Source organism: Hibiscus syriacus, unplaced genomic scaffold (genome assembly GCF_006381635.1).
Source record: "Hibiscus syriacus cultivar Baekdansim isolate YM2019G1 unplaced genomic scaffold, ASM638163v2 tig00112789_pilon, whole genome shotgun sequence".
Taxonomy (NCBI): domain Eukaryota; kingdom Viridiplantae; phylum Streptophyta; class Magnoliopsida; order Malvales; family Malvaceae; genus Hibiscus; species Hibiscus syriacus.
In genome coordinates this window covers 177,864-202,668 of record NW_024063402.1, presented here as the reverse complement: position 1 = coordinate 202,668, position 24,805 = coordinate 177,864, and the positions used below count along the sequence as shown (strand labels likewise).

Below are 24,805 nucleotides of genomic sequence, written 5' to 3'. Positions count from 1 at the left end.
TGTGGCCTATGGGTCGTCGTCGGTTAAATTCGATATTGACAAATTTGGGTTCAATATGGGCTTTTTAAGGCTAATAATAGGGTTAGCACAAAACCGAGAAAATCGAACAATTTATTTTAATTGATTTATTTGATTTAGTTCAATTCGAGTTTTTAATTTGTTGTTTGATTTTGGTTCAGTTTTAAAAAAATAAATGTGTAATTTAATTCGATTTTAATTTTTCCATATAAAATATGTTTGAACAAAATTAAACTGAATAAAAAAAATAAAAGATAATAAGTATCCAAAACACATTAGTTTTAAATTTATTATAAGAAAATTTTAAATAAATAAACTATTAAAACTAATAATATTTGTTTATAAATTTAAATTTATATATTTAACTATATTTTAACTTTAAGTTTGTTTTTTTATGTTGAGTTTGAAAAATAGTAAACAGTAAAAAACTACCTAACTGTACAAAATCAAAAACAGTAATTTTTATATCATTCAATTTTGATTTTGATTCCCATGTTTAAAACCCGCAAAGTTCTATTTGATTCATATTTTAAAAAAAACCAAACTGAATTGAATACGCCCCTAGCTAATACTCATAAGAAGAGTCCCTCCACCAACGTACAACAATTAAACGTAAGAATCTATATTAATAGTTGGAATAAGTATTTTCCGTCTGAAGCATTTATAATCTAAACGTTCATTTTTAAAAAAATTATATCTAAAGTTTAGTTTTTGTTTCATTTTAGTATCTTGGCGTTAAAAATTTTTAGTTTTTATTTCATTTTACTATCTCATTCAAAATTTAATGTTAAGTTTTGAAAAAATTGGAAGTTTAGGTATTACAACGGACCAAAATTGATAGTTTAGGTACTAAACGCATCAAGTTTTTAACGATAGAATACTAAAATGAAATGAAAACTAAACATTAGGTATGATTTTGAAAAAATTGAAAGTTCAAGTACTAAAACAAATCAAAACTGACAGTTTATGTTCTAAATGCATAATTTATCCTATAATTTATTATAAATATATTTAAAATATTATATGATATGAACCAAGTGACCTAAGTGATTAATGAATGATTGTTATCTCTAGAAATCTTGAATTCGAGTGCAGAGATATTTAAATATTCATTGTAATAATATATTATCTATTAATAAAAATAATAAATATATATAAATATTTGGGCCATATGCTGGACAAGGCGGCGGCGGTCATGAATAAGGCCGTTTGCTGCAGTGTTTGGTTTGTTTCCGAAGAAATTTGGGCCAGCATGTGAATCTGGCTCACATTGTTTGGGCCGTATTTTGTGATACTCTACATTTTTGTCTGTTTTTTTGGGCTCAATAGAGCAAACATATATTTTGCTCAATAAAACATATAGGAATTTATTTTGGGATCTACGACATTTGTTACACTGTTGAAGAAATTGGTCATATTGAGGTGAAGAGTTTACCCAAATAATATTTTTTTTATTTTAACTCATCACGTCGAGATGATGAGTTCCAATAAAATATAATTTTATATTAAATTTTATCACATCGAAGTAAAATGTTTGAATAAAAAATATTTTATATTTAAACTCATCACGTCGACATAACAAATTAATAAACTTCTATATATCTTATTAAGCTAATTAATAAAATTGTTTGTCTTATTGGAGAAAAAAATTCAAAAACCCACAAGGGCTTTGGATTTGATCACAATATTAGCTGACCCTATTCCCATATATAATGGGGTAAGGGGGAGGTAGAATAGTAGGCTGCCCCCAACGTCAGGTTGAGAGCAGCTTCCGTGGGAAACCTCCAGTTATGAATTGCCCTCTGTGGGACTCGATCCCACGACTACAAGATTAAGAGCCTTGCAATCTACCAACTGAACTGGACGGGCAATTCAATTTGATAACAATATGTTATATGTAAAGACCAAAAGCTGATGATGAATGAAGCTTTAATTTTGCACGAGGATGAGTGAATACGAGACAACAAATTCTTTAAATAAATTTAGAGTTTAATTTTTAATATTATAAATAAAATAAATTAGATTGAGATAATTTGTGTTATTTAAGAGTTGAACAATAAAAATAGATGATGTCTGGTCGAATTGATCAGATTATGTAGAATAAGATTCAAGTGTATTGGTCTAATAGAATGCCTCAACCGTATACATAATTCGTTTTCACTTAATACCAATCATAATGATAAACGACTCATCTCACCCTAACTTTCTCTTGAATTCTCAAAATTTATGTCACCCAATTTTTGCCAGGATATAATACATTTTGTCGTCTCGACTATGCTACCAGAAGTTGTGGTGAAGTTGGAATAGGAGCACTCATCTTGGGGTGGAGTTATTATTTAGACGCTTTTAACAGTTATTTGTTTCATAATAAACCCTTATAATATTTCATTCAAATTAATCAGTTAATAAATTAAATATCAATTATTAAAAAAATAAATTCAAACTCGAGGCTAGAGTTGACAATTGAATCGTTAGTGTACTTTAACCTATTTATTTCTAGGGTAAATTACGCATTTAGTACATAAATTATCAGTTTTAATCTGTTTTAGTACGGAAACTTTTGATTTTTTTAAAACCATACCTAACGTTTAGTTTTCGTTTAATTTTAGTATCCCGTCGTTAAAAACTTAATACGTTTAGTACCTAAACTATTAATTTGGTCCATTTTAGTACCTAATTTTCAATTATTTTGAAAATTTAACGTTATATTTTGAACGTGAGTATTAAAATGAAACAAAAATTGAACTTTAAGTATGATTTCGAAAAAAATTGAAACTCTAGATACTAAAACGGATCAAAACTGCTAGTTTAAGTGCTAAACACGTAACTTACCCTGATTTCTATGCACAGTGTAGGCCACGTGACGGGAATAACCAACCTGGCACCGAAATTAAGAAAGGAAAATGGCATGGCTGACGAGCAGAAACAACACATTTGTAGTCATCATCCACTACCCTGTGGATGCTTATAATGTGGAACCGCAAGTTCATATTTTAATTTTAGAAAGATTTAATGCATTAGGTATCAAAGATCCTCCCATTTTGGAATCTCTTTGAAATATATAATACGATTTTCTTCATCAATAATTAGTTTTGATTAAAGCATGGAGAAAACAACTATAAGTACGTTCTCAAGCATAAAATATATATATTAACCATTCATTAATACAACTTTGATATTAATTACATATTATTCATAGCTATTTTTCTGTACATTCTTAGGTGGGACATTGATAGAATAGGATAAATGGACGAAGACAGAAAACCTAAGCCATGTTGCACATATAAAACATGCAAATATGACAATGATGGGCTACCCAAAAAGATTCTCATCCTAACAAACCAACCATGATCATTTACTTAGGTGAGAGCATACTCTATTTTTTTTAAAAACGAAAAGGGTTAGCTACACGGATGATCACTTATGTTTATGTTTTGTCCACTTTTAGTCATTGATTTCAAAAGACACATTCGTTTTTTATTTAATTAAGATGTGATAACCAGGCTTACTTCCGTTAACATATTAGGTGATGTGACAATTAAATATTTTTTAGTATAATCACACATTTTGTCACCGTTATTTACCTATTCTTTCAATTTAATCCTTTTAATAAATTAAAATAAATTAAATATATATTCTTAAAAGTTTCGATAAGAATAAAATATATATTTTTAAATTAAAATAAAAAATAAAATATTTCTAAATTAAAAAATAATAAAATATATCTAATAAGTTAATATAAAAACTATATTTTTGAAGTTACTAGATATAAAATGTTATGAATTTAAGTTAAGTATATATTTATACGCTAAGATACAAAATATATACATCATGTTATCTATTTTAGAGCAAGCATTGGTTGTGACATTAATGACACGTGACATCATTCGATAGGAGGATTAAATTCATTTTAATTTATTAAAAGGATTAAATTGAGATAATATTTAAACAATAGGGACCAAATGTATGATTATACCAAAATATTTAACTGCAACGTCATCGAATCTGTTAACTGTTAACGACAGTTAACCCTTGGTGACTACGTCTTAATCAAATAAAAACAAAAGTGACCATATCTTATTTAAATAAAAACGAAGGCGACTATATATTATGTATTTTGAAATCAATGACCAAAAATGGACAAAACCCAAACATAAGTGATCATTTGTGTAGTTAACCTAAATAAAAAAATTAGAAATTCAACTCAGAGATAGACATTGATTAAATTGGTTAAATTTTTAACAGATCTGAATATTATTATTATTATTATTATTATTTATTTAATTTGACTTAGATTTAAAGAAATTGAATTTTCCATCCAACTCAGTTGGTAGATCGCAAGGCTCTTAACCTTGTGGTCGTGAGATCGAGTCCCACGGTGGGCAATTCATAATTCTGATTGTCGGTAGGTCTCCCACGGAAGCTGCTCTTAACCTGACGTTGGGGGTAGCCTACTATCCTACCTCCCCTTACCTCATTACATATGGGAACAGGATCACTTAAGTTTTAAGTTAGATTTAAAAACTAAAAAAAAGACTAAAACTGATAATTTAAGTACTAAAAAAAACATAATTTACCCTTCACTTTAATAGAGATTTGCTTGTATAGAGATCTGCAACATTTTCCAGATTCCTCATTATATTTTTCGCTGGTTTAACTTATATCAAACAGATCAATTGGACCAAGGAAAATATCGGAAACATAAATGGGTACAACGGGAAATTCGATCGTACTCGGGTCAGAATCCTCTCAACAGGGGTTGAATGAAAGAAAAGCATTGGAGCTTTGAAGATGGCATTGCTGAGACCAGAGAAGAAGGCTTTAGAAGCTATTAATCCCCAAAACATCTTTGTCTACAAGTTTCTGAGTTTGAAAACACAATTGTAATACATGAATTATTATGGTTAAATCTTAAACCCTGCAATTAGACTAACCATATCTTAGAAGGGTTCCTCGAGTGACCTTGGTAGAGTCGACTACCGAAAATTCTTTGTAGTCAAAAGGAACAAGCGATTATTGGTCATCTATAAGCCACATTTTTCTCCTCTGCCTCCTGAAATAGTAAGCCGCATTAGAACGAAATCCTCAGTGTTATTACCAAAGAATATTAACAAGCTGATATACTTTCTTATCTCATTCTGCCTTTCTCTGCTTCTCCATTTTCTTTTTCCCCTGGGGGAGTCTTTAGTGTGTCAACCTCCTCTTCTTCAGCCGGTGAGTTCAAAGGAGAATCGTACAACTTTCGACAGCACCTGCGTTTCAAAGTCCATTGATAATCAGAATGCAAGATTGTATGTATGTATGTATACATTGAGTAAAAGATTGTAAATGTATGTATGACCATAACTAATGTTTCTTCCCTGGTCGTCCCATTACAAAATTGAAGAACTTTTCCATCCTTTTTTGCTGTGGCCCAGCCTCTACCTCTTCACAGACACTACGTTTTCGATTTACAAGGGGACCATTAGCTATAGATTCATCTGCGGCAGTCTCTTCATTGGTATCTTCCAAGTCTTTCTGATACACTATTCGAACCCCGCATTTCTTCACCTTGACACATTTGGCACAGTCATCAGATGTTATTGACAATTGAAGTTCATCGAATACCTGATTCGAGTAATCTGTTGTCAGTGAATCCTCAGTTTCACTTTCACCATATTTATCCTCGGAGTAAAATGGATATAATAAGTCACGCGGCAAATAAGTATGATAAAAGTGGTCCTTTATCATGGGTTGGACATATTCTTTATTAAAAATCCAGGATCTCCATATGACATGCTGAGGATTTTTAACCCCAGAAACAAATCCATCACAACTCGCTTGTCCAGATTTTCTATGATGGATAACAAATTCACAAGTGAGTTCCTCATCCCTCGAAGCATCATCGTCGACAAAAATGCAGGCAAAAACAACTCCCATCCATTGACTATCATTTCGAATATTGTTAGGCAGTGGTATCTTGATCAACGAGCCAACTGTTTGATGCCTGAACCATTTTGGGATTTCACTTCCAGGCATAACAACGTCAAACCTTTTTCTTGAAATTGCGTGTTGCTGCAAAAATAAATCTTATGTCCCTTGATAACTAGTAGTACTAAAAATTAATTAAACATGAGATTTCGTAAGTGCAGCAGAGAGATTAATCAACCTTAAGATGTCGTCTTCTCAGCAATAATAACATGTCAATATTCTTGACCAATTTGTAGCAGTGAAGACCCCTAAACCGTGCCCAACTCACTGAGTTGCATACCATTGATAGATTTGGAGCAAGTTCCAGAGAAGCACAACAATCTATGAACAAACCTTGTGTACTTGTAAACACAGGCAAATGTTTAAGCTTATTGCAATTTGACAATCCAAGATATTGAAGCTTGGAAAATAGAGTAAGAGATGAAGGTATGATGACGAAATTGTTACCACTGAGATCAAGAGTTATCAAAGAGGATAGAGAAGAAATATCACTGGGAATATCTCCTTCGCAAAGATTGCAGTCCTTCAGTTTCAAGCTAGTTAATGATGTCAAACCTGACAATGAATGTAACATTAGAGGCAATGACTCCATACTTCCTCTTTGGAAAACCTGGAAAAGAGGAGGTAGATTTGTTCCAAACTTGGATGCTGATCCCTTGCACCCATTGAAAGACAGAACCTTAAGATTTTTAAATCGGAAAACGAAGTATGGTGGTATTACAATGGCTGTTCCACTCAAGTCAAGCTCTTCTAGAAACTCTACTTGCTGCAAATCCTCTGGCAATTTATCAACTTTATAACAACCAGAAAGATCAAGACTTTTAAGAGAATTGCACCCTCCTACTTTGGCTGGAAGATTCCTATGACTTTTGCAGCCTCTTAAGTTCAAAATTTCAAGCCTCGAAAGAACTCCGATCGATGGATGAACATCTACTATTTTTATACAACCCTCCAATATCAATATTTCCAGATTTGGGGTGGTTGTGAAGTCTGGTGTCTTGATCAGGTTTCGAGACCCTTTGAGGTTGAGCACCTTCAACTTGTAGAAGAGCTGTTGAAACCGATGATGAATTAGAGATAAAAGAGAAAAACTTGATCAAGAAACCAATCCGATAATGCTAGAAAATAAGGATGGGATGAATGAATTATTACAGTGTTTCGCTTCCATAGTTGTTCGATGCGACTGTATGGCAAGAGAAGAGCAACAAGGTTGTCGGGTTGGAAGCTTGGAGGCAAGAATCTTAAAGGATATCCTGTCCAATCTAAAAGTCGTAGCTCACCAGAAAGATATTTGAGGTCATCACAGTTTGAGAGACAAAGGACTTTGAGCAATCTCAATTTCTTCATCTTCGACAAGGCATCCACATTCAAATTCAGCATCTTCTTCGATTCCCTGATATAGCCATAGGTAAAAGAACGAAAATTCACTTCAAAATATACAAAGGCATCCAATACCAAAGCATTCCCTGATAACAATATGAATATTATACCTTTCATTGCCAATGATCATGGCTTCAATCCCTTCTGTAGCCTAAAAACAATCAAGAACAGAACATCAGAAAACACGACATAAATAATATGTAATTTCTGTGGAATGAGTACTTACAGTGTTTTTGGTTAGCACATGATAGACATCTTTCTCCTCCCACAATCTACAACGTTTTCCGGGTTCCTCAATACATTTTTCCCTAACAATTTTTCTTCCCATTTCTTGTAGCAGGTTATGCATCCACAATTTGTTGTTTTCATTAACTGTTAGTAGAGACTTCTTAATGAGAACATCGATTCCGATATCTGGGAAAAACTCACAACCATCCAATACTTTGATTACAAAATCTTTCTCCTCCCCATTGAAGAAGCATGCTATGTCTAGAAATATATCCTTCTCCCTTTCTTCCAATCCATCAAAACTGATTCGAAGCTTGTCGAGAATTTCTTTGTTAGAATCTTTTTCGAGTCTTTCGATTGCACTTTTCCACTGAGTTGCATCTCTACCACACAAAAATGAACCCAAAACTTCAAGAGCTAAAGGAAGTCCACCCGCATATTTTGCAACATGTTTAGAAAGCTCAATGAAACCATTTTCCGGTACTGTCTCACTATCAAAAGCTTTCAAATTGAAAAGCCGAAGTGCATCATTGTCATTCAATGTTGTAGGCTTATACACATCATCGGCTCGGTAAGATTGGAGCAAATGTTCATCTCTTGTTGTTACAATGATTCTGCTTCCTAATCCGAACCAATTACGCCTTCCAACCAAGCATTTCAAGTGTTGTTCATTGTCCACATCATCAACAACAACAAGAACCTTTTTGTGAGACAGCCTTTGGCTAATTATGGCATTCCCTTCATGAACATTGAAAAAATTGAAACCTTCATCAGACGAGACCTGGAAAAGAAGTTGTTTCTGTAGAGAAACAGGTCCGAATTTCCCTGCAACTTCTCGAACATCAGCGATGAAGCCTTTACCTTCAAAATGAGACGACATTTGGTCGTAAACAACTCTTGCGAGAGTTGTTTTACCGATGCCGCCCATTCCGCAAATTCCTATAACGCGGACATCATCTTCCCCGATCTCTATTTTCGAATACAACTCTTCCAAGCGTGAACCAATTCCAACCAACTCATCGTGAACAATTGGATACGTCTGACATAGTTTTGCGGATATTTTTCTAACAATGTCTGCAATAAATTCTGATTCGGGCCTACGGAGAAACAAAATTTAGTTATTTTCCTACAATTAAACACATAATATTATATCTATAACATGTGATCCGAAAAACAACAATTTAATTTGTAGTCATTAAATCACCTGTCATTTAAATGCCATCCCTTGATGTTTGCCACTTGAGTCAATGCATTTCGCCACCTTAAGATCTTGTCTTCATCTTCCTTGTATCTTTCTTCATGTTTGGCAAAAGCTTCTTCAACTTTCTCTTTCTGTTTTCTAAAACTAGATGGCTCCACGTTGTAGAAAACTGGGAATACTTTATGTCCTTTCTCGTTCTTTTGTTTAACAATCTCGGCAAGCTCCTCCAAGCACCAACCTGAAAAGACATAGGTTTCCGAGAAAACGATTACCGAGCACCACGATTGTCGGATGGCTCTGAAGAGTTCCGGTGCGATCTCTTCACCGGCGACCAGCTTTGGATCATCCCTGAAAGTTACAATTCCACTTCGTTTTAGAGCATCATAGAGATGATCTGTGAAGTTGTTGCGGGTATCTTCGCCTCTAAAACTCAAGAAAACATCGTATTTCCTTGTAGGAATAGATGATGAGGTTGAAGGTAACGATGACATGATGAAGAGTCTGGTGCTGAAAATCAGAAAATAGATCTCTCAATATCCAGAAAGAAACTATAAACAATCAAAGTATAGTATAGGAAGTAGGAACATAAAAAAGAGAGCAAAACAGACCAATTTTCCAAGGAAACAAATCTGGGGTTACAGAGCTGAAATGTATTTGAGAAGGCTTTGTCCATCAGCAAGAAGTAGAGTTTGAAATAAATAGTTCAATTGCTTTAGTTAGATGCGTGTACTTGAGGTTGAGTTGACGAGTTTTGCTCACGAGTTGGTTTCTATGGTTGATATTTTTCCTACCACTTTCTGAACACATTTATTTTCTTAGAAAACGAAAGGGGGAGACTTATCAAGTAAATATTGGATTCTATGGAGGAAACTTGCAGCATGGTCACAATTATGGGGCACTACATTGAGAATTACTGTCTAAATTATGGAACATCAAAACAAAGTTAAGAGTTTTCTTTATGTTAAAAAAAGGTAAACTTTGATTTCCAAAGTCATCTGAGAAACTGCAGCTAGAGGAAATGATAATAATTTTACAAGCCTATGGCAGTTCAAGCCATGATCAAGATCAACCAGTGCCTACAGCTGAGAAAAGCATAATTAAACCTTCAAAAATGGTCGAAGTTCAAATCGAGTTTGCCCTTATATTCCCAAGCAACTTCACAACAACTCACCGGGTAGAAATCAGAAATGAACGATGCATAGCATTTATCCTAGTTTCCTTGTAACTCAGTGCAGATTGGCAAAGAGCAGCAGCAGGTCTACTTGTTGCTATAGCCTCACAGCTGCCTGACCTTTGTAAATCTGTTGCGTCTTCTTTGCTTTGTAGTTGATCCCCGAACTATGACCATCATTTTAAATTAATCCTCAAATTTCTAAAATTTTGGTTTTTCTATAAATTATCGTGTTATCAATTGACGTCAATAGTTCGGAATAAGATTATTTAATTTGATTTCGATTGAAATTAAGCAATCCTATTCCAGATCGATAGATAATTTGAATGACATGGTTCTTGTGGATCAATTTATTCCCTTTCTCAATAAAAATAAATAATATTTTGCCTTATATTAAAACTAAAGTGTTATGAAATCTTTAGTTCAAATTGGTGAAGGAAACTCATAAAAGCTTCAATGTTATCATCCAATGTATAGATCGTCACAGACTATTTCATGTGTACGGAAATAAAGAAAATAGCAAAAACAGTCACTCTTTGGTCTATGTGCTGCAACATCTTCATTGCAACAAAATCCGAAATCCCGCCTATAAGCCCTTTTAGCTGCTCCCTCTAATTTCAATAGCTTATAAAGCCGCTAGCGATCTATAAACGACTTATTCATGATGTTGACGGCATCATCCATGAACTGCAATAACAGTAGCAAGTACATGAAATATTATCAGATGCATATACTTTACATCGATAGTCTTTTTGACCATTTGTCTGAGGGCTCTGGACCCATGTTGCTCGTGTACTTCGTTTTTATTTGAAGTATGCATGTCCAGTGCTCGTGTTCAACATATGAATAGATATGACCTCCAAGGATCCTCTAAATAGATGAATTTAGAACAATCCAACCTTACACGTGGAAGATACATACCCGTATTTGACACTTACACCCGAGTATGATTATCATAGCTCTGGACATCATTATAAACTAGAGGAACCCCATTTCCATCCAATCGACATCAATGTTAAAGACAAAATGCTATATGAATCCCTTGGGCCTATTGGCTACAAAATAACACGTTTCTACTTCATCACAAACATCTCCATCTCAATACTAAAAAAGCTTTTCTTAATTATATTGACTCATTTCGAATTTCAGATGCAACTACCCTGAAAATATGGTCATTAACATCAAAAGTTCCTTATTATGGATGCAAGCGACAAGATAAGTGGATCATTCCATGTGTGCTAGAAAGAGAACATCAAAAAATACAGATTTTTACCTTTCCAAGCAACTTTAGTTCTTTACTGACTGGTTCCACAAACTTTGTGTTAACTTCAATTGGCCACACCTGTCAATACCGAAAAGAAGAAATAAATTAAAAAATGTGTAGCAGGCAAGGTTTACACCCCAGACATAAGCAAAGGAAGCTATTTGTAAAACAGATGCAATGCTTTGGGAAGACAAAGGAGGCAACAGTATCTAAGCTTCATTTTGAAGATGAAAAGGCAAAGTATATCTTTCGAGTTTATGTTGTATTTCTGAGAAAATGCACATTACTCCTGAAAATTACTCCAAAAGAAATTAACCATTAGGCCAAATATCTTTCTCTACAAGTTCCTTGGTTTGAAAACACAATTGTAATACATGAATTATTATGGTTAAATCTTAGACCCTGCAATTAGACTAACCGTATCTTAGAAGAGTTCCTCAAGTGACCTTGGTAGAGTCAAGTACCGAAAATTCTTTGTAGTCAAAAGGAACAACCCATTATTGGTCACCTACAAGCTCTTCTGGAACCTTGCAAATGCTGTATCTTACATTGTTTCACTTCATCACAATGCGGTGATGACGGAGACAATTGAACGTTAACCATACCTGCAATCATACAATTGCAACAACCATGATAACCACAAATGGGCTTGTCAGAAACATAGATTTTTGTTCATAAAGGCAGCTCAAACAGCTCTTCCAGGGCTCCTAGCAGTGCCTTTCAAAGATCCAGGACTTGGTTGAACATAGCCACAATTTTCTCCTCTGTCTCCTGAAATAGTAAGCTGCATTAGAATGAAATCTTCAAAGAGTTATTACAAAAGAATACTAAAAAAACAAGCTGATATACTTTCTCACCTCGTTTTGCCTTTCTCTGCTTCTCCATTTTCTTTTTCCTCGGGGGAGTCTTTAGAATGTCATCCTCTTCTTCAGACGGTGAGTTCAAAGGGAATCGTACAACTTTCGACAGCACCTGCGTTTCAAATTCCATTGATCATCAGAATGCAATATGGTATGTATGTATACATTGAGTAAAAGATTGTAAATGTATGTATGACCATAACTAATGTTTCTTCCCCGGTCGTCCCGTTACAAAATTGAAAAACTTTTCCATCCTTTTTTGCTGTGGCTCAGCCTCTGTCTCTTCACAGACACTACGTTTTCGCTTTATAAGGGTGCCAATAGCTATTGATTCATTTGCGGCTGAGTCTTCATTGGTATCTTCCAAATCTCTCCAATATACTATTCGAACTCCGCATTTCTTCACCTTAACACATTTGGCACAGTCGTCTGATGTTATCGACAATTGAAGTTCATTGAATACCTGATTCGAGTAATCTGTTGTAAGTGAATCCTCATTTTCACTTTCACCAAATTTATCCTCGTAGTAAAATGGATATAATGAGTCGCGCGGCACAAAAGTATGATAAAAATGGTCCTTTATCATGGGTTGGAAATATTCTTTATTAAAAATCCAGGATCTCCATATGACATGCTGAGGATTTTTAAACCCAGAAACAGATCCATCACAACTAGCTCGTCCAGATTTTCTATGATGGATAACAAATTCACAAGTGAGTTCATCATGCCTCAAACCATCATCGTCGACAAAAACGCAGGCGAAAGCAACTCCCATCCATTGACTATCATTTTGAATATTGTTAGGCAGTGGTATCTTGATCGAGGAGTCATCTGTTCGATGGCTGAACCATTTTGGGATTTCACTTCCAGGTACAACAGCATCAAACTCTTTTCTTGAAATTGCATGGTGCTGCAAAATACAACTTATGTTACTTGGTGACTAAAACTAAAAATTATTCAAGCATGAGATTTCATAAGAGCGAAAGAGAGATTAATTGACCTTAATATGTCTTCCCTGCAATGTAGAAACATCGATACTCTCAGCCAAACTATAGCAGTGAAGACCCCTAAACCGTGGTCCACCCACTGAATTGCATACCTTATTAGGAACTAGTTCCAGAAAAGAACCATCTATGTTTACACCTTCTGTACATAACCCATTCAAATGTTTAAGCTCCTTGCAATTTGACAATCCCAGATATTGAAGCTTGAAACATAGAGAAATAGGCGAAGGTGCACTGACGAAGTTGTTACCACTGAGATCAAGAGTTATCAAAGAGGATAGAGAAGAAATATCACTGGGAATATCTCCTTCGCAAAGATTGCAGTCCTTCAGTTTCAAGCTAGTTAATGATGTCAAACCTGACAATGAATGTAACATTAGAGGCAATGACTCCATACTTCCTCTTTGGAAAACCTGGAAAAGAGGAGGTAGATTTGTTCCAAACTTAGATGCTGATCCCTTGCACCCATTGAAAGACAGAACCTTAAGATTCTTAAATCGGAAAACGAAGTATGGCGGTTTTACAATGGCTGTTCCACTCAAGTCAAGCTCTTCTAGAAACTCTACTTGCTGCAAATCCTCTGGCAATTTATCAACTTTATAACAACCAGAAACATCAAGACTTTTAAGAGAATTGCACCCTCCTACTTTGGTTGGAAGATTCCTAAGACTTTTGCAGCCTCTTAAGTTCAAAATTTCAAGCCTCGAAAGAACTCCGATCGATGGATGAACATCTACTATTTTTATACAACCCTCCAATATCAATATTTCCAGATTTGTGGTGGTTGTGAAGTCTGGTGTCTTGATCAGGTTTCGAGACCCTTTGAGGTTGAGCACCTTCAACTTGTACAAGAGCTGTTGAAACCGATGATGAATTAGAGATAAAAGAGAAAAACTTGATCAAGAAACCAATCCGATAAAGCTAGAAAAGAAGGATGGCATGAATGAATTATTACAGTGTTTCGCTTCCATAGTTGTTCGATGCGACTGTATGGCAAGAGAAGAGCAACAAGGTTATCGGGTTGGAAGCTTGGAGGCAAGAATCTTAAAGGATATCCTGTCCAATCTAAAAGTCGTAGCTCACTAGAAAGATATTTGAGGTCATCACAGTTTGAGAGACAAAGGACTTTGAGCAATCTCAATTTCTTCATCTTCGACAAGGCATCCACATTCAAATTCAGCATCTTCTTCGATTCCCTGATATAGCCATAGGTAAAAGAACGAAAATTCACTTCAAAATATACAAAGGCATCCAATACCAAAGCATTACTTGATAACAATATGAATATTATACCTTTCATTGCCAATGATCATGGCTTCAATCCCTTCTGTAGCCTAAAAGCAATCAAGAACAGAACATCAGAAAACACGACATAAATAATATATAATTTCTGTGGAATGAGTACATACAGTGTTTTTGGCTAGCACATGATAGACATCTTTCTCCTCCCACAATCTACAACGTTTTCCGGGTTCCTCAATACATTTTTCCCTAACAATTTTTCTTCCCATTTCTTGTAGCAGGTTATGCATCCACAGTTTGTTGTTTTCATTAACTGTTAGTAGAGACTTCTTAATGAGAACATCGACTCCGATATCCGGGAAAAACTCACAACCATCCAATACTTTGATTACAAAATCTTTCTCCTCCCCATTGAAGAAGCATGCTATGTCTAGAAATATATCCTTCTCCCTTTCTTCCAATCCATCAAAGCTGATTCGAAGCTTGTTGATAATTTCTTTGTTAGAATCTTTTTCGAGCCTTTCGATTGCACTTTTCCACTGAGTTGCATCTCTACCACACAAAAATGAACCCAAAACTTCAAGAGCTAAAGGAAGTCCACCCGCATATTTTGCAACATGTTTAGAAAGCTCAATGAAAACATTTTCCGGTACTGTCTGGCTATCAAAAGCTTTCAAATTGAAAAGCCGAAGTGCATCATTGTCATTCAATGTTGTAGGCTTATACACATCATCGACTCGGTAAGATTGGAGCAAATGTTCATCTCTTGTTGTTACAATGATTCTGCTTCCTAATCCGAACCAATTACGCCTTCCAACCAAGCATTTCAAGTGTTGTTCATTGTCCACATCATCAATAACAACAAGAACCTTTTTGTGAGACAGCCTGTGGCTAATTATGGCATTCCCTTCATGAACATTGAAAAAATTGAAACCTTCATCAGACAAGACCTGGAAAAGAAGTTGCTTCTGTAGAGAAACAAGTCCGAATTTCCCTGCAACTTCTCGAACATCAGCGATGAAGCCTTTACCTTCAAAATGAGAAGACGTTTGGTCGTAAACAACTCTTGCGAGAGTTGTTTTACCGATGCCGCCCATTCCGCAAATTCCTATAACGCGGACATCATCTTCCCCAATCTCTATTTTCGAATACAACTCTTCCAAGCGTGAACCAATTCCAACCAACTCATCATGAACAATTGGATACGTCTGACATAGTTTTGCGGATATTTTTCTTACAATGTCTGCAATAAATTCTGATTCGGGCCTACGAAGAAACAAAATTTAGTTCTTTTCCTACAATTAAACATATAATATTATATCTATAACATGTGATCCGAAAAACAACAATTTAATTTGTAATCATTAAATCACCTGTCATTTAAATGCCATCCCTTGATGTTTGCCACTTGAGTCAATGCATTTCGCCACCTTAAGATCTTGTCTTCATCTTCCTTGTATCTTTCTTCATGTTTGGCAAAAGCTTCTTCAACTTTCTCTTTCTGTTTTCTAAAACTAGATGGCTCCACGTTGTAGAAAACTGGGAATACTTTATGTCCTGTCTCGTTCTTTTGTTTAACAATCTCGGCAAGCTCCTCCAAGCACCAACCTGAAAAGACATAGGTTTCCGAGAAAACGATTACCGAGCACCACGATTGTCGGATGGCTCTGAAGAGTTCCGGTGCGATCTCTTCACCGGTGTCCAGCTTTGGATCATCCCTGAAAGTTACAATTCCACTCCGTTTTAGAGCATCATAGAGATGACCTGTGAAGTTGTTGCGGGTATCTTCGCCTCTAAAACTCAAGAAAACATCGTATATCCTTGTAGGAATAGATGATGAGGTTGAAGGTAACGATGACATGATGAAGAATCTGGTGCTGAAAATCAGAAAATAGATCTCTCAATATCCAGAAAGAAACTATAAACAATCAAAGTATGGTATAGGAAGTAGGAACATAAAAAAGAGAGCAAAATAGACCAATTTTCCAAGGAAACAAATATGGGGTTACAGAGAAGAAATGATGTATTTGAGAAGGCTTTGTCCATCAGCAAGAGGTAGAGTTTGAAATAAATAGTTCAATTGCTTTAGTTAGATGCGTGTACTTGGGGTTAGGGTGATGTTAAATCGAGTCGAGTGAGTCAACAAATTTGAACTAGTTTTGCTCACAAGTTGGTTTCTACGGTTGATATTTTTCCTACCATTTTCTGAACACAAATTTCTTTTCTTAGAAAACGAAAGGGGGAGACTGGTCAAGTAAACATTGAATTCTACGGAGGAAACTTGCAGCTACGGGTGTTCAAATCCGGATACTCGGGTTTTCGGGTATCGGATATTCGGGTAATTGATTTCTCGATTCGTGTCTCGATCCGGATATTACGGGTACCCGGTACTCGATTTTTTCTTTAAATTATTAATTAAAAATACACACGAATTTAAAATTTCGAAACTTCAAATTACATAGTCCAACATCCAAACATAATAGTTTTACAAGCCTATGGCAGATCAAGCCATGATCAAGATCAACCAGTGCCTACAGCTGAGAAAAGCATAATTAAACCTTCAAAAATGGTCGAAGTACAAATCGAGTTTGCACTTATATTCCCAAGCTACTTCACAACAACTCACTGGGTAGAAATCAGAAATGAACGATGCATAGCATTTATCCTAGTTTCCTTGTAACTCAGTGCGGACTGGCAAAGAGCAGCAGCAGCTCTACTTGTTGCTATAGCCTCACAGCTGCCTGACCTTTGTAGTCTGTTGCGTCTACTTTGTTTTGTAGTTGATCCCCGAACTATGACCATCATTTTAAATTAATCCTCAAATTTCTAAAATTTTGGTTTTTCTATAAATTATCGTGTTATCAATTGACGTCAATAGTTCGGAATAAGATTATTTAATTTTATTTCGATTGAAATTAAGCAATCCTATTCCAGATTGATAGATAATTTGAATTTGAATGACATGGTTCTTGTTTGATCAATTTATTCCCTTTCTTAATAAAAATAAATAATATCATGTGTACGGAAATAGCAAAAACAGTCACTCTTTGGTCTATGTGTTGCAACAAAAATCCGAAATCCCGCCTATAAGCCCTTTTAGCTGCTCCCTCTACTTTCAATAGCTTATAAAGCCGCTAGCGATCTATAAACAACTTATTCATGAGGTTGACGGCATCATCCATGAACTGCAACAACACTAGCAAGTACATGAAATATTATCAGATGCATATACTTTACATCGATAGTCTTTTTGACCATTTGTCTGAGGGCTCTGGACCCATGTTGCTCGTGTACTTCGTTTTTACTTGAAGTATGCATGTCCAGTGCTCGTGTTCAACATATGAATAGATACGACCTCCAAGGATCCTCTAAATAGATGAATTTAGAACAATCCAACCTTACACGTGGAAGATACATACCCATATTTGACACTTACACCCGAGTATGATTATCATAGCTCTGGACAGCATTACAAACTAGAGGAACCCCATTTCCATCCAATCGAAATCAATGTTAAAGACAAAATGCTATATGAATCCCTTGGGCCTATTGGCTACAAAATAACACGTTTCTACTTCATCACAAACATCTCCATCTCAATACTTAAAAAGCTTTTCTTAATTATATTGACTCATTTCGAATTTCAGATGCAACTACCCTGAAAATATGGTCATTAACATCATAAGTTCCTTATTATGGATGCCAGCTACACGATAAGTGGACCATTCCATGTGTGCTAGAAAGAGAACATCAAAAAATACAGATTTTTACCTTTCCAAGCAACTTTAGTTCTTTACTGACTGGTTCCAAAAACTGTGTTAACTTCATTTGGCCACACCTGTCAATACCGAGAAGAAATAAATTAAAAAATGTGTAGCAGGCAAGGTTTACACCCCAGACATAAGCAAAGGAAGCTATTTGTAAAACAGATGCAATGCTTCGGGTAGACAAAGGAAGCAACAGTATCTCAGTTTCACTTTGATGATGAAACTGCAAAGTATATCTTTCGAGTTAATGTTGTATTTCTGCAAAAATGCGCATTACTCCGGAAAATTACTTCAAAAGAAATTAACCATTAGACCAAACATCAAAATCATACGGTTGTTGTACCCTTCCAAAGGTTAAAAATTAAAAATATAATTTTAATCAAATGGTTAAATAGATACATCTAGAAAGACCTCATCACTAGAGCCTAGAGGCTCTCAAAGCAAACTAGAAAGAGGAAGAGGACCATGGAACAAAGGTTACAAACACAACATACAAACATGACACAAGTTTGTTTCGTTAAAATCGAATGCAACAGCCAACAAGAGGCCTTCAACCCGTCTACCGGCATTCAAAATCTGCACAAACACGAGATAAATCCTTTCATAGTAGAATAAGATTACTTATGGAGCAAAATAAGTTGAACTTCCTCAAATGTTTCATATCAAAATTCCAAACTAGAAGTCCCTTTAATTGTACTTAAGCTGCTAATACAACTAGTTATAGATTATGATAATAGACTGATAAAAAAACTCCCATCTTGGCAAAAAAAAAGAACATAAATCATATTTTCCCCAAAAGGAATGAAACAAGAATACCTTAAGACCAAGCAATCTAATAATCTGGCCCGGGACGATGCATTCGGGTCCAGCTGCTTCCGCAATAGCCTCTGTCGGTAACCCACTTCCTATAGGGTCCGAGTGCTGCAAAAATCAAAACAAAAATCTAAATTCATCATATTCTTCTTCTTTTTAGAAGAAAATAAAATTGATTATAAAGGGATGATCTTCATGATGTCGATGGCATAATTGGAATTAGGGGTTTGACGTAGACGAAGAACAGGGGAGTGGTGGATTCTAGGAATAGATTTTCCAGCTGAGGCCGGCCATGGAACATCCTTTTGCAACAAAGCACCTCCTTTCTTCGTCATGCTTTGGTTTTTAATTGTTTTAGTTAAGGATCGAAACGAATTCAACTCTGGGTTTTGAACGAATTCCTGATTGGAATTAAGATGATGATAAGAAATGAATGGAAATTAGTTCAATAGAGAAATTGTGGCTCATCTCACCTGGTTTTTAAACTGTGGTTTATCGAAGCAGGTTTTCTATTTAGGATAATAAAGGTCATTAAATATACTGAAATAATTATTTTAATCACTAAAATTTTAAGGTTAAGCTACACATTTAGTATCTAACTATCAGTTTTAGTCCGTTTTAAGACCTAAACTTTCATTTTTTTACAATCATGCCTAACGTTTAATTTTCATTCCATTTTAGTATCCGACCATTAAAAATTTAACTCATTTAATACCTAATCTATTAGTTTTGGCTCATCTTAGTATTTAAACTTTCAATTTTTTAAAACTTAACGTTAAATTTTGAACAAGGTACTAAAATGAAACAAACATTAAATTTAAGTATATTTTAAAAAAAAATTAAAAGTTTATATACTAAATAGACCAAATATGATAATTTAAATACTAAATTCCTAATTTAAGCAAATTTTAAACATTCTAAAATTATTATTTAAATATAATTTAAAAGGTTTAATAATTTTTCAAAATTTAAAGATTAAAATAATTATTTAAATATAATCTAATAGTCTTCATTATATTTATTTATTTTGTGAATAATAATGTGAATAGTATATGGTCCCAAATTTATCACTATTTTAACATATTATATATAATTATATATGTGTAATTATATATATAAATATATATTTTTAACACGAAGATTTCGGTGGTAGAGAAATTGTTGTTATTTGGAACATAATGAATAGTCAGATCATTTTATAACTTTTAATAGTCGAATGACTTAATAAAATAATATTCTATAGTCAGAGGGCCATTTTGTAACTTTTAATGATCAAGTACTCTATAGTCAATGTACCATTTGTGTACTTTACCCATATTGTAATTAGTTATAATTAAAAAAATAAATCTTTAACTTATAATTTCTTTTATTTAAATGATCAAAGGTTTTTATACATTCCAATGTAAATATAAAAAAAAAGACAAAAAATGAATTGAATGATTCAATACCTTTTATTTGATTAAATTCATGATTAGATATGTACCAAATATAAATGGTAAATTTATCATAGGTTATTGTATACATTTGCAATGAAAATGAGCGTCAGTTTTTAAAGAATCATATCCCTAAGCTCGTGTTCCAATATGTAAATCTAACATGATTTAATTTGCAGAGAAGAACAAAAAGATACAAGTTGTTCCTCAAGGATTATTTGATCAGCAGCCTGTAACCAACAGATTCCAGACATTCTTAATTACATTCCCCGCCGCCGAATTCCGACGAATATATATATATATATATATATATATATAATTCTGAAAAGAATAGAGACGAAGGGAAAAAGAAAACATAGCATACCATCAAAACTGAGAAGGGAATAGCAGAACTCGTTTAGCCTCCTCCACCTTTCTTAGCTGCCTCTTCTTCCAGCTTCTTCCATGCCATTTCCCGTTGCTCTTCCATCTCGTCTGCTCTGGCCGCTTTCTCTTCGAGCTGTCTCTCGCACTCGTCGACTAACACGGGGTCCATTTCCATGAACATCTTGCGCACATTGACCGTCAACCCGTGAACCTCTGGATTCCAATGACCTCTGATGTTCTTCTCCAACGCCTCCAACATGATCGGCAACACCGCCTTCCGGTTCTGCGAGATTAAGCCCACGATGTGCTCGCTGTTCCAGAAAAAAAGGGCTCGTTCCGCCACCTGCAACACAAAACCCTCACCTAGTAGGACCAGAGCTTCAGGAAAACAAAATTAGAGTCCACAAGAACAAATTCAATTTTTCAATTCGACTCCTTGTTAAAATATTTGACTCAATTTATAATTTTATAAACTTTAGGGTAAAGTATAGAAATGGTCCCTGACTATGAGGTACTACTTTATTAAGTCCCTTGACCATTAAAATTTACCAAATGATCTTCTAGCTCTAGAGTGTTATTTTGTTAAATCTCTCAACTATAAAATGTTACAAAATGGTCACCCGATGCGCTAACCTCATCCTTTTATGTTAAAAAACTAATAATATTCTGAGTTGAACATTAACATACTGACTGTGATATAATAAAATTTAATCCTAGAATCTCAAACAATTATCATATTGGGGTCATCTTGTTAACATCATACTTAGGCAACCGTCAACTTTTTAGCGGAAAATGATGAGTTTAGAATATAATGATAGTCAGATGATAATTTTGTAACTTTTAATAGTCGAGGGACTTAACAAAGCAACATTCTATAGTCAAATGATAATTTTGTAACTTTTAACAGTAAAAAAACTTAATAAAGTAGTATCCTATAGTCAATGGATCATTTATATACTTTATCCTAAATCTTATTTGACTCGAAAATATAAATGTACATATTTGATATATTATTATAAAAAATTATTTAAATTGAAATTTATTAAAATATTATAAATATTTATAAATAAATTTTAAATGTAAATTTAAATAATTCGACTTGTTCATATAATTGATTTTAAAATATTTAAAATAAATTTTAAGGTATAAAATACACCTTGTCAACTTAGCTGAATCAAAATTTTTAACTAGGTTCGATACCATTATATATATCTATAAAGAACAAAAGCCTTCAAAGTTACCTGAAAATTGGGGCTATTAACACACCGAGCAACCCGTCGGAAGAGAGGAACCGTGCATCGCTGGAACTCGGCGAACTGCATGGCTTCGAGAACTTCCTCGAGTTCGCCTAGGAAGAGAACCTCCTTCTGACAATTAACCAATGGCCAATACTTCAACAACCCTCTAACAACTACATCAGCCAACTTATAATCCTTATCAACAAATTGGACGATGCAATAAGATAACCGCTGATGATAAAGCGAGAGCTGTTTCAGCTTATGCAAAGGGATCAATGTTTTCGTAAGGAATAGCTTGTATTCTTCTTTGATCGGCACCGTGAAGCCATTGATGATACTTCCGAGGATCTCGAGAAGCTCGCCGACGCCGCAGTGCCTCTCGGTTTCGTATATGAACCTATAGAATATGTTGTTTATGCCTTTCCTGATACACGGGCGATGCACCACGAATTTACCGTAAATCCGATGGAGAACCATTTTTATATACTCTCTTTCCCTTGAATCTTCAGAATCAAACAGATCGAGCAGCTTTAAGACGAAGGTGTGATCAATGTATCGCCTGGCGGACCTGGTTTCTGTATCGGAGGAGACGATGTACCTCAAGAGGAGCTCGTAAACGATCTGTAAATGCTGCCATGCGGGTTCCGAATAGTTTTCCTCGTCTTCGGGATCGCCGCCTTCCGGTCCCGTTGTCTCGTGATACCCCGGCGGAAGGGATCGGAAAATGTTGACTCTTACCATCTTGATCATCTCTCCGAGACACACATCGGCGATCTTGCCCGTTCCGGACTGGATGAAATCGACGAGTTCAATTAATGTTTGCCGCTTGATCTCCTTCTGTCGTACCGATTTCAAGGAGTCCGTGAAATCGAATTGGAAGCAACAAATCTGTAATTTTCGTAAGAACAGAGTCTGCCTCTCTGATTTGGAGACGTCTTTGAATAACGGCAGGGGTTCCACCTTCGTCATCGGAGGGAGGCTTGGTAGCGGGTCACGGGGACTCGGTAACTGACCCGATCCGAGTGTACCGGATCCATTCACGGGTGCATCCGGTGCGTCAGCTTTAGAATGCTTCCGTTGTCCTCCTTTCCTAAAATTCTTAAACATTTTGGATTGAAAACAACTGAATCGATCAATCGGAATAGATATTAAACATCCGACACTAGTGATTTTTGAAGTTTCGATGACACTACTTACATCAAACAATTCTCTATAACTAAAATATTAATAAATTATAAGATTTTCTAATTCTGATCTGAAATCCTATTAACAAATCAAACAACGATGACGAAATAAAAAAAAAGTGAAAAAATATTTAAAATATCATGATATTATAAATAAAATTTTAAATAAAAATGAATTAACTTTTTTTTGACGCTGTCTTTTATACACGTGGCTTGGAGATAAGAATCGGTAAAATCCAATTTCCACGTGGAAGTGAAAAAGAGAGGAGAACTTTTTAGTTCAATCAAAGTTTATTGGATTAATTATGTTAGACGTCCTTCAATTATGATCCAAATGTGGTTCTATTTTTTTTAATAGTACGAGATAGATTACAAGATAGTATTTATTCAAAACTCTTTTAATCAATTGACAATAGACACACTTAGACGTAACTGCTCGACCTTAAATTCTCTAGAAAAAACGATATTTCCTTTAACCATTGAGACCATTTGAAGAATTTATTCTAAATTTAATTTTAACCAATTTCTCAAACTATTATTATCTTATCAATCAGATATTTCTATTAATTTAATTATTAGTTTACACATTGAAAATCAATTTTAATCTGACATAGAATATATTAAAATATATTGATCGAATTTTAAGTACATTTATACCTACCATATGAAACATATTGGATTAGTCGTGTTAAACAATATAAATAATTCTCCTGAATTTTAATGTTATTGTTTTTTATTATTTTAGATTCATTTTTTATTAAATTATATTGATTACAAAGTAATATCTATTCTAAATACTATCAACCATTTGACAATAAACGTTCAATTATCAATATTAATAATCGTTAGTGCTCGAATTCAGAACTTCTAAGAATAACAAATATTCATTTAACTACTGAGGTAATTTAACTCGTTCAAATTTTTTAAGGGACAGATACACACATTTGAAAAATAAGAAAAGTTTAAACGGGTATGACAAATAGAACTACGCGTCGATGGATAAGAAAAATTTCAACATCAAATTAGCCAATTATAACAATATTAGATGCCCATATGACAGAATGAAAAGCAAAAAATATTAGCAAAAAAATACATACCAATATCTATAAACATAATATAGTTTAGATACGATTATAACACAACAAAATACATAGACCCGGTACAAGTTTAAGGCTCGAGATACGTAAAGCACAATACAAATAGGATTACAATACAATAAAATCCATAGAATACACGAATAAGATTCGAATTAAAGTAAAAAAAAAAGAGCCTCATTAAAAATCCCTTCTAAACCTCCAATATAAAAAGTGTACCCAAAAGAAATATATCGTGAATTAAAGAGTCCAGACACAGAAAACCACACACAAAGGATAGAGAAACGTACGAGTTCAGCCAAAAACCATAAACAAAAGACAGGGAAGCAGATATGGAAACCAAGTCCCTGGCAGTTTACCAAAGATCTTTCTGCAAATGCAAACTACTCTTTGATTTACAACCATGAGAGTTCGGCCGTATACGATTCCCAAACCTTTGCCTTTTTAATTCCCGTGATAACTCAGGTAGGCACGCAAGTTTTTCTCCAGCTTTTCATATGCTAATCGCACATGAAAACCATTTTGCTTGGCGTAATTGAACGTGGCCGCCCACTTTTTAAACATGTTACACA

At 34.5% G+C, this 24,805-nt stretch overlaps 3 protein-coding genes across 9 annotated transcripts; all 3 read right to left on the bottom strand.

The window, feature by feature from the left end:
• Positions 1-4,621: 4,621 nt before the first annotated feature.
• Positions 4,622-16,425, bottom strand: LOC120183542 (disease resistance protein RPV1-like). Of its 5 annotated transcripts, none has more exons than XM_039188220.1 (11): positions 16,317-16,425; positions 15,712-16,215; positions 14,506-15,604; positions 14,390-14,430; positions 14,052-14,292; positions 13,093-13,950; positions 12,290-13,002; positions 12,090-12,204; positions 11,651-12,016; positions 11,242-11,310; positions 10,633-10,655 (listed from the first exon to the last, which is right to left on the bottom strand). In XM_039188220.1, the coding sequence occupies exons 1-7, from the start codon at positions 16,382-16,384 to the stop codon at positions 12,295-12,297; spliced, it is 3,519 nt and encodes a 1,172-aa protein (XP_039044151.1). In that variant the 5' UTR covers positions 16,385-16,425; the 3' UTR covers positions 10,633-10,655; positions 11,242-11,310; positions 11,651-12,016; positions 12,090-12,204; positions 12,290-12,294. The 5 variants fall into 5 exon arrangements, with proteins under 5 accessions (XP_039044147.1, XP_039044149.1, XP_039044151.1 ...); XM_039188219.1 differs by having other exon boundaries at positions 11,651-12,003; XM_039188221.1 differs by having other exon boundaries at positions 11,651-12,003; positions 12,296-13,002.
• Positions 16,426-17,350: 925 nt separating this feature from the next.
• Positions 17,351-19,414, bottom strand: LOC120183547. 2 transcript variants are annotated; one of them, XM_039188228.1, is made up of 6 exons: positions 19,110-19,414; positions 18,922-19,026; positions 18,600-18,681; positions 18,110-18,176; positions 17,922-17,996; positions 17,703-17,891 (listed from the first exon to the last, which is right to left on the bottom strand). In XM_039188228.1, the coding sequence occupies exons 1-4, from the start codon at positions 19,251-19,253 to the stop codon at positions 18,163-18,165; spliced, it is 345 nt and encodes a 114-aa protein (XP_039044159.1). In that variant the 5' UTR covers positions 19,254-19,414; the 3' UTR covers positions 17,703-17,891; positions 17,922-17,996; positions 18,110-18,162. The 2 variants fall into 2 exon arrangements, with proteins under 2 accessions (XP_039044160.1, XP_039044159.1); XM_039188229.1 differs by lacking the exons at positions 17,703-17,891; positions 17,922-17,996; positions 18,600-18,681 and adding an exon at positions 17,351-17,523.
• Positions 19,415-20,707: 1,293 nt separating this feature from the next.
• Positions 20,708-23,191, bottom strand: LOC120183544 (serine/threonine protein phosphatase 2A 57 kDa regulatory subunit B' beta isoform-like). Of its 2 annotated transcripts, none has more exons than XM_039188226.1 (2): positions 21,959-23,191; positions 20,708-21,060 (listed from the first exon to the last, which is right to left on the bottom strand). In XM_039188226.1, exons 1-2 carry the CDS (start codon positions 23,060-23,062, stop codon positions 20,749-20,751), a joined length of 1,416 nt encoding a protein of 471 aa, XP_039044157.1. In that variant the 5' UTR covers positions 23,063-23,191; the 3' UTR covers positions 20,708-20,748. The 2 variants fall into 2 exon arrangements, with proteins under 2 accessions (XP_039044157.1, XP_039044158.1); XM_039188227.1 differs by having other exon boundaries at positions 20,919-21,080.
• Between the last annotated feature and the right edge of the window lie 1,614 nt (positions 23,192-24,805).

Excerpts from the sequence above, each read along its gene's own strand:
- LOC120183542 (XM_039188216.1), bottom strand. The coding sequence starts at position 16,384 with ATGGACAAAGCCTTCTCAAATACATCATTTCTTCTCTGTAACCCCATA. Across the intron at positions 14,431-14,505 it reads ATGTGCTAGCCAAAAACACT|GCTACAGAAGGGATTGAAGC; the intron begins GTATGTACTCAT and ends GATTGCTTTTAG. Across the intron at positions 6,073-6,166 it reads TGAGAAGACGACATCTTAAG|CAACACGCAATTTCAAGAAA; the intron begins GTTGATTAATCT and ends TTATTTTTGCAG.
- LOC120183547 (XM_039188228.1), bottom strand. The coding sequence starts at position 19,253 with ATGACGAAGAAAGGAGGTGCTTTGTTGCAAAAGGATGTTCCATGGCCG. Across the intron at positions 19,027-19,109 it reads ATGCCATCGACATCATGAAG|CACTCGGACCCTATAGGAAG; the intron begins ATCATCCCTTTA and ends TGATTTTTGCAG. Across the intron at positions 18,682-18,921 it reads TTAGATTGCTTGGTCTTAAG|ATTTTGAATGCCGGTAGACG; the intron begins GTATTCTTGTTT and ends GTGTTTGTGCAG.
- LOC120183544 (XM_039188226.1), bottom strand. The coding sequence starts at position 23,062 with ATGTTTAAGAATTTTAGGAAAGGAGGACAACGGAAGCATTCTAAAGCT. Across the intron at positions 21,061-21,958 it reads TTAATAGCCCCAATTTTCAG|GTGGCGGAACGAGCCCTTTT; the intron begins GTAACTTTGAAG and ends TTTGTGTTGCAG.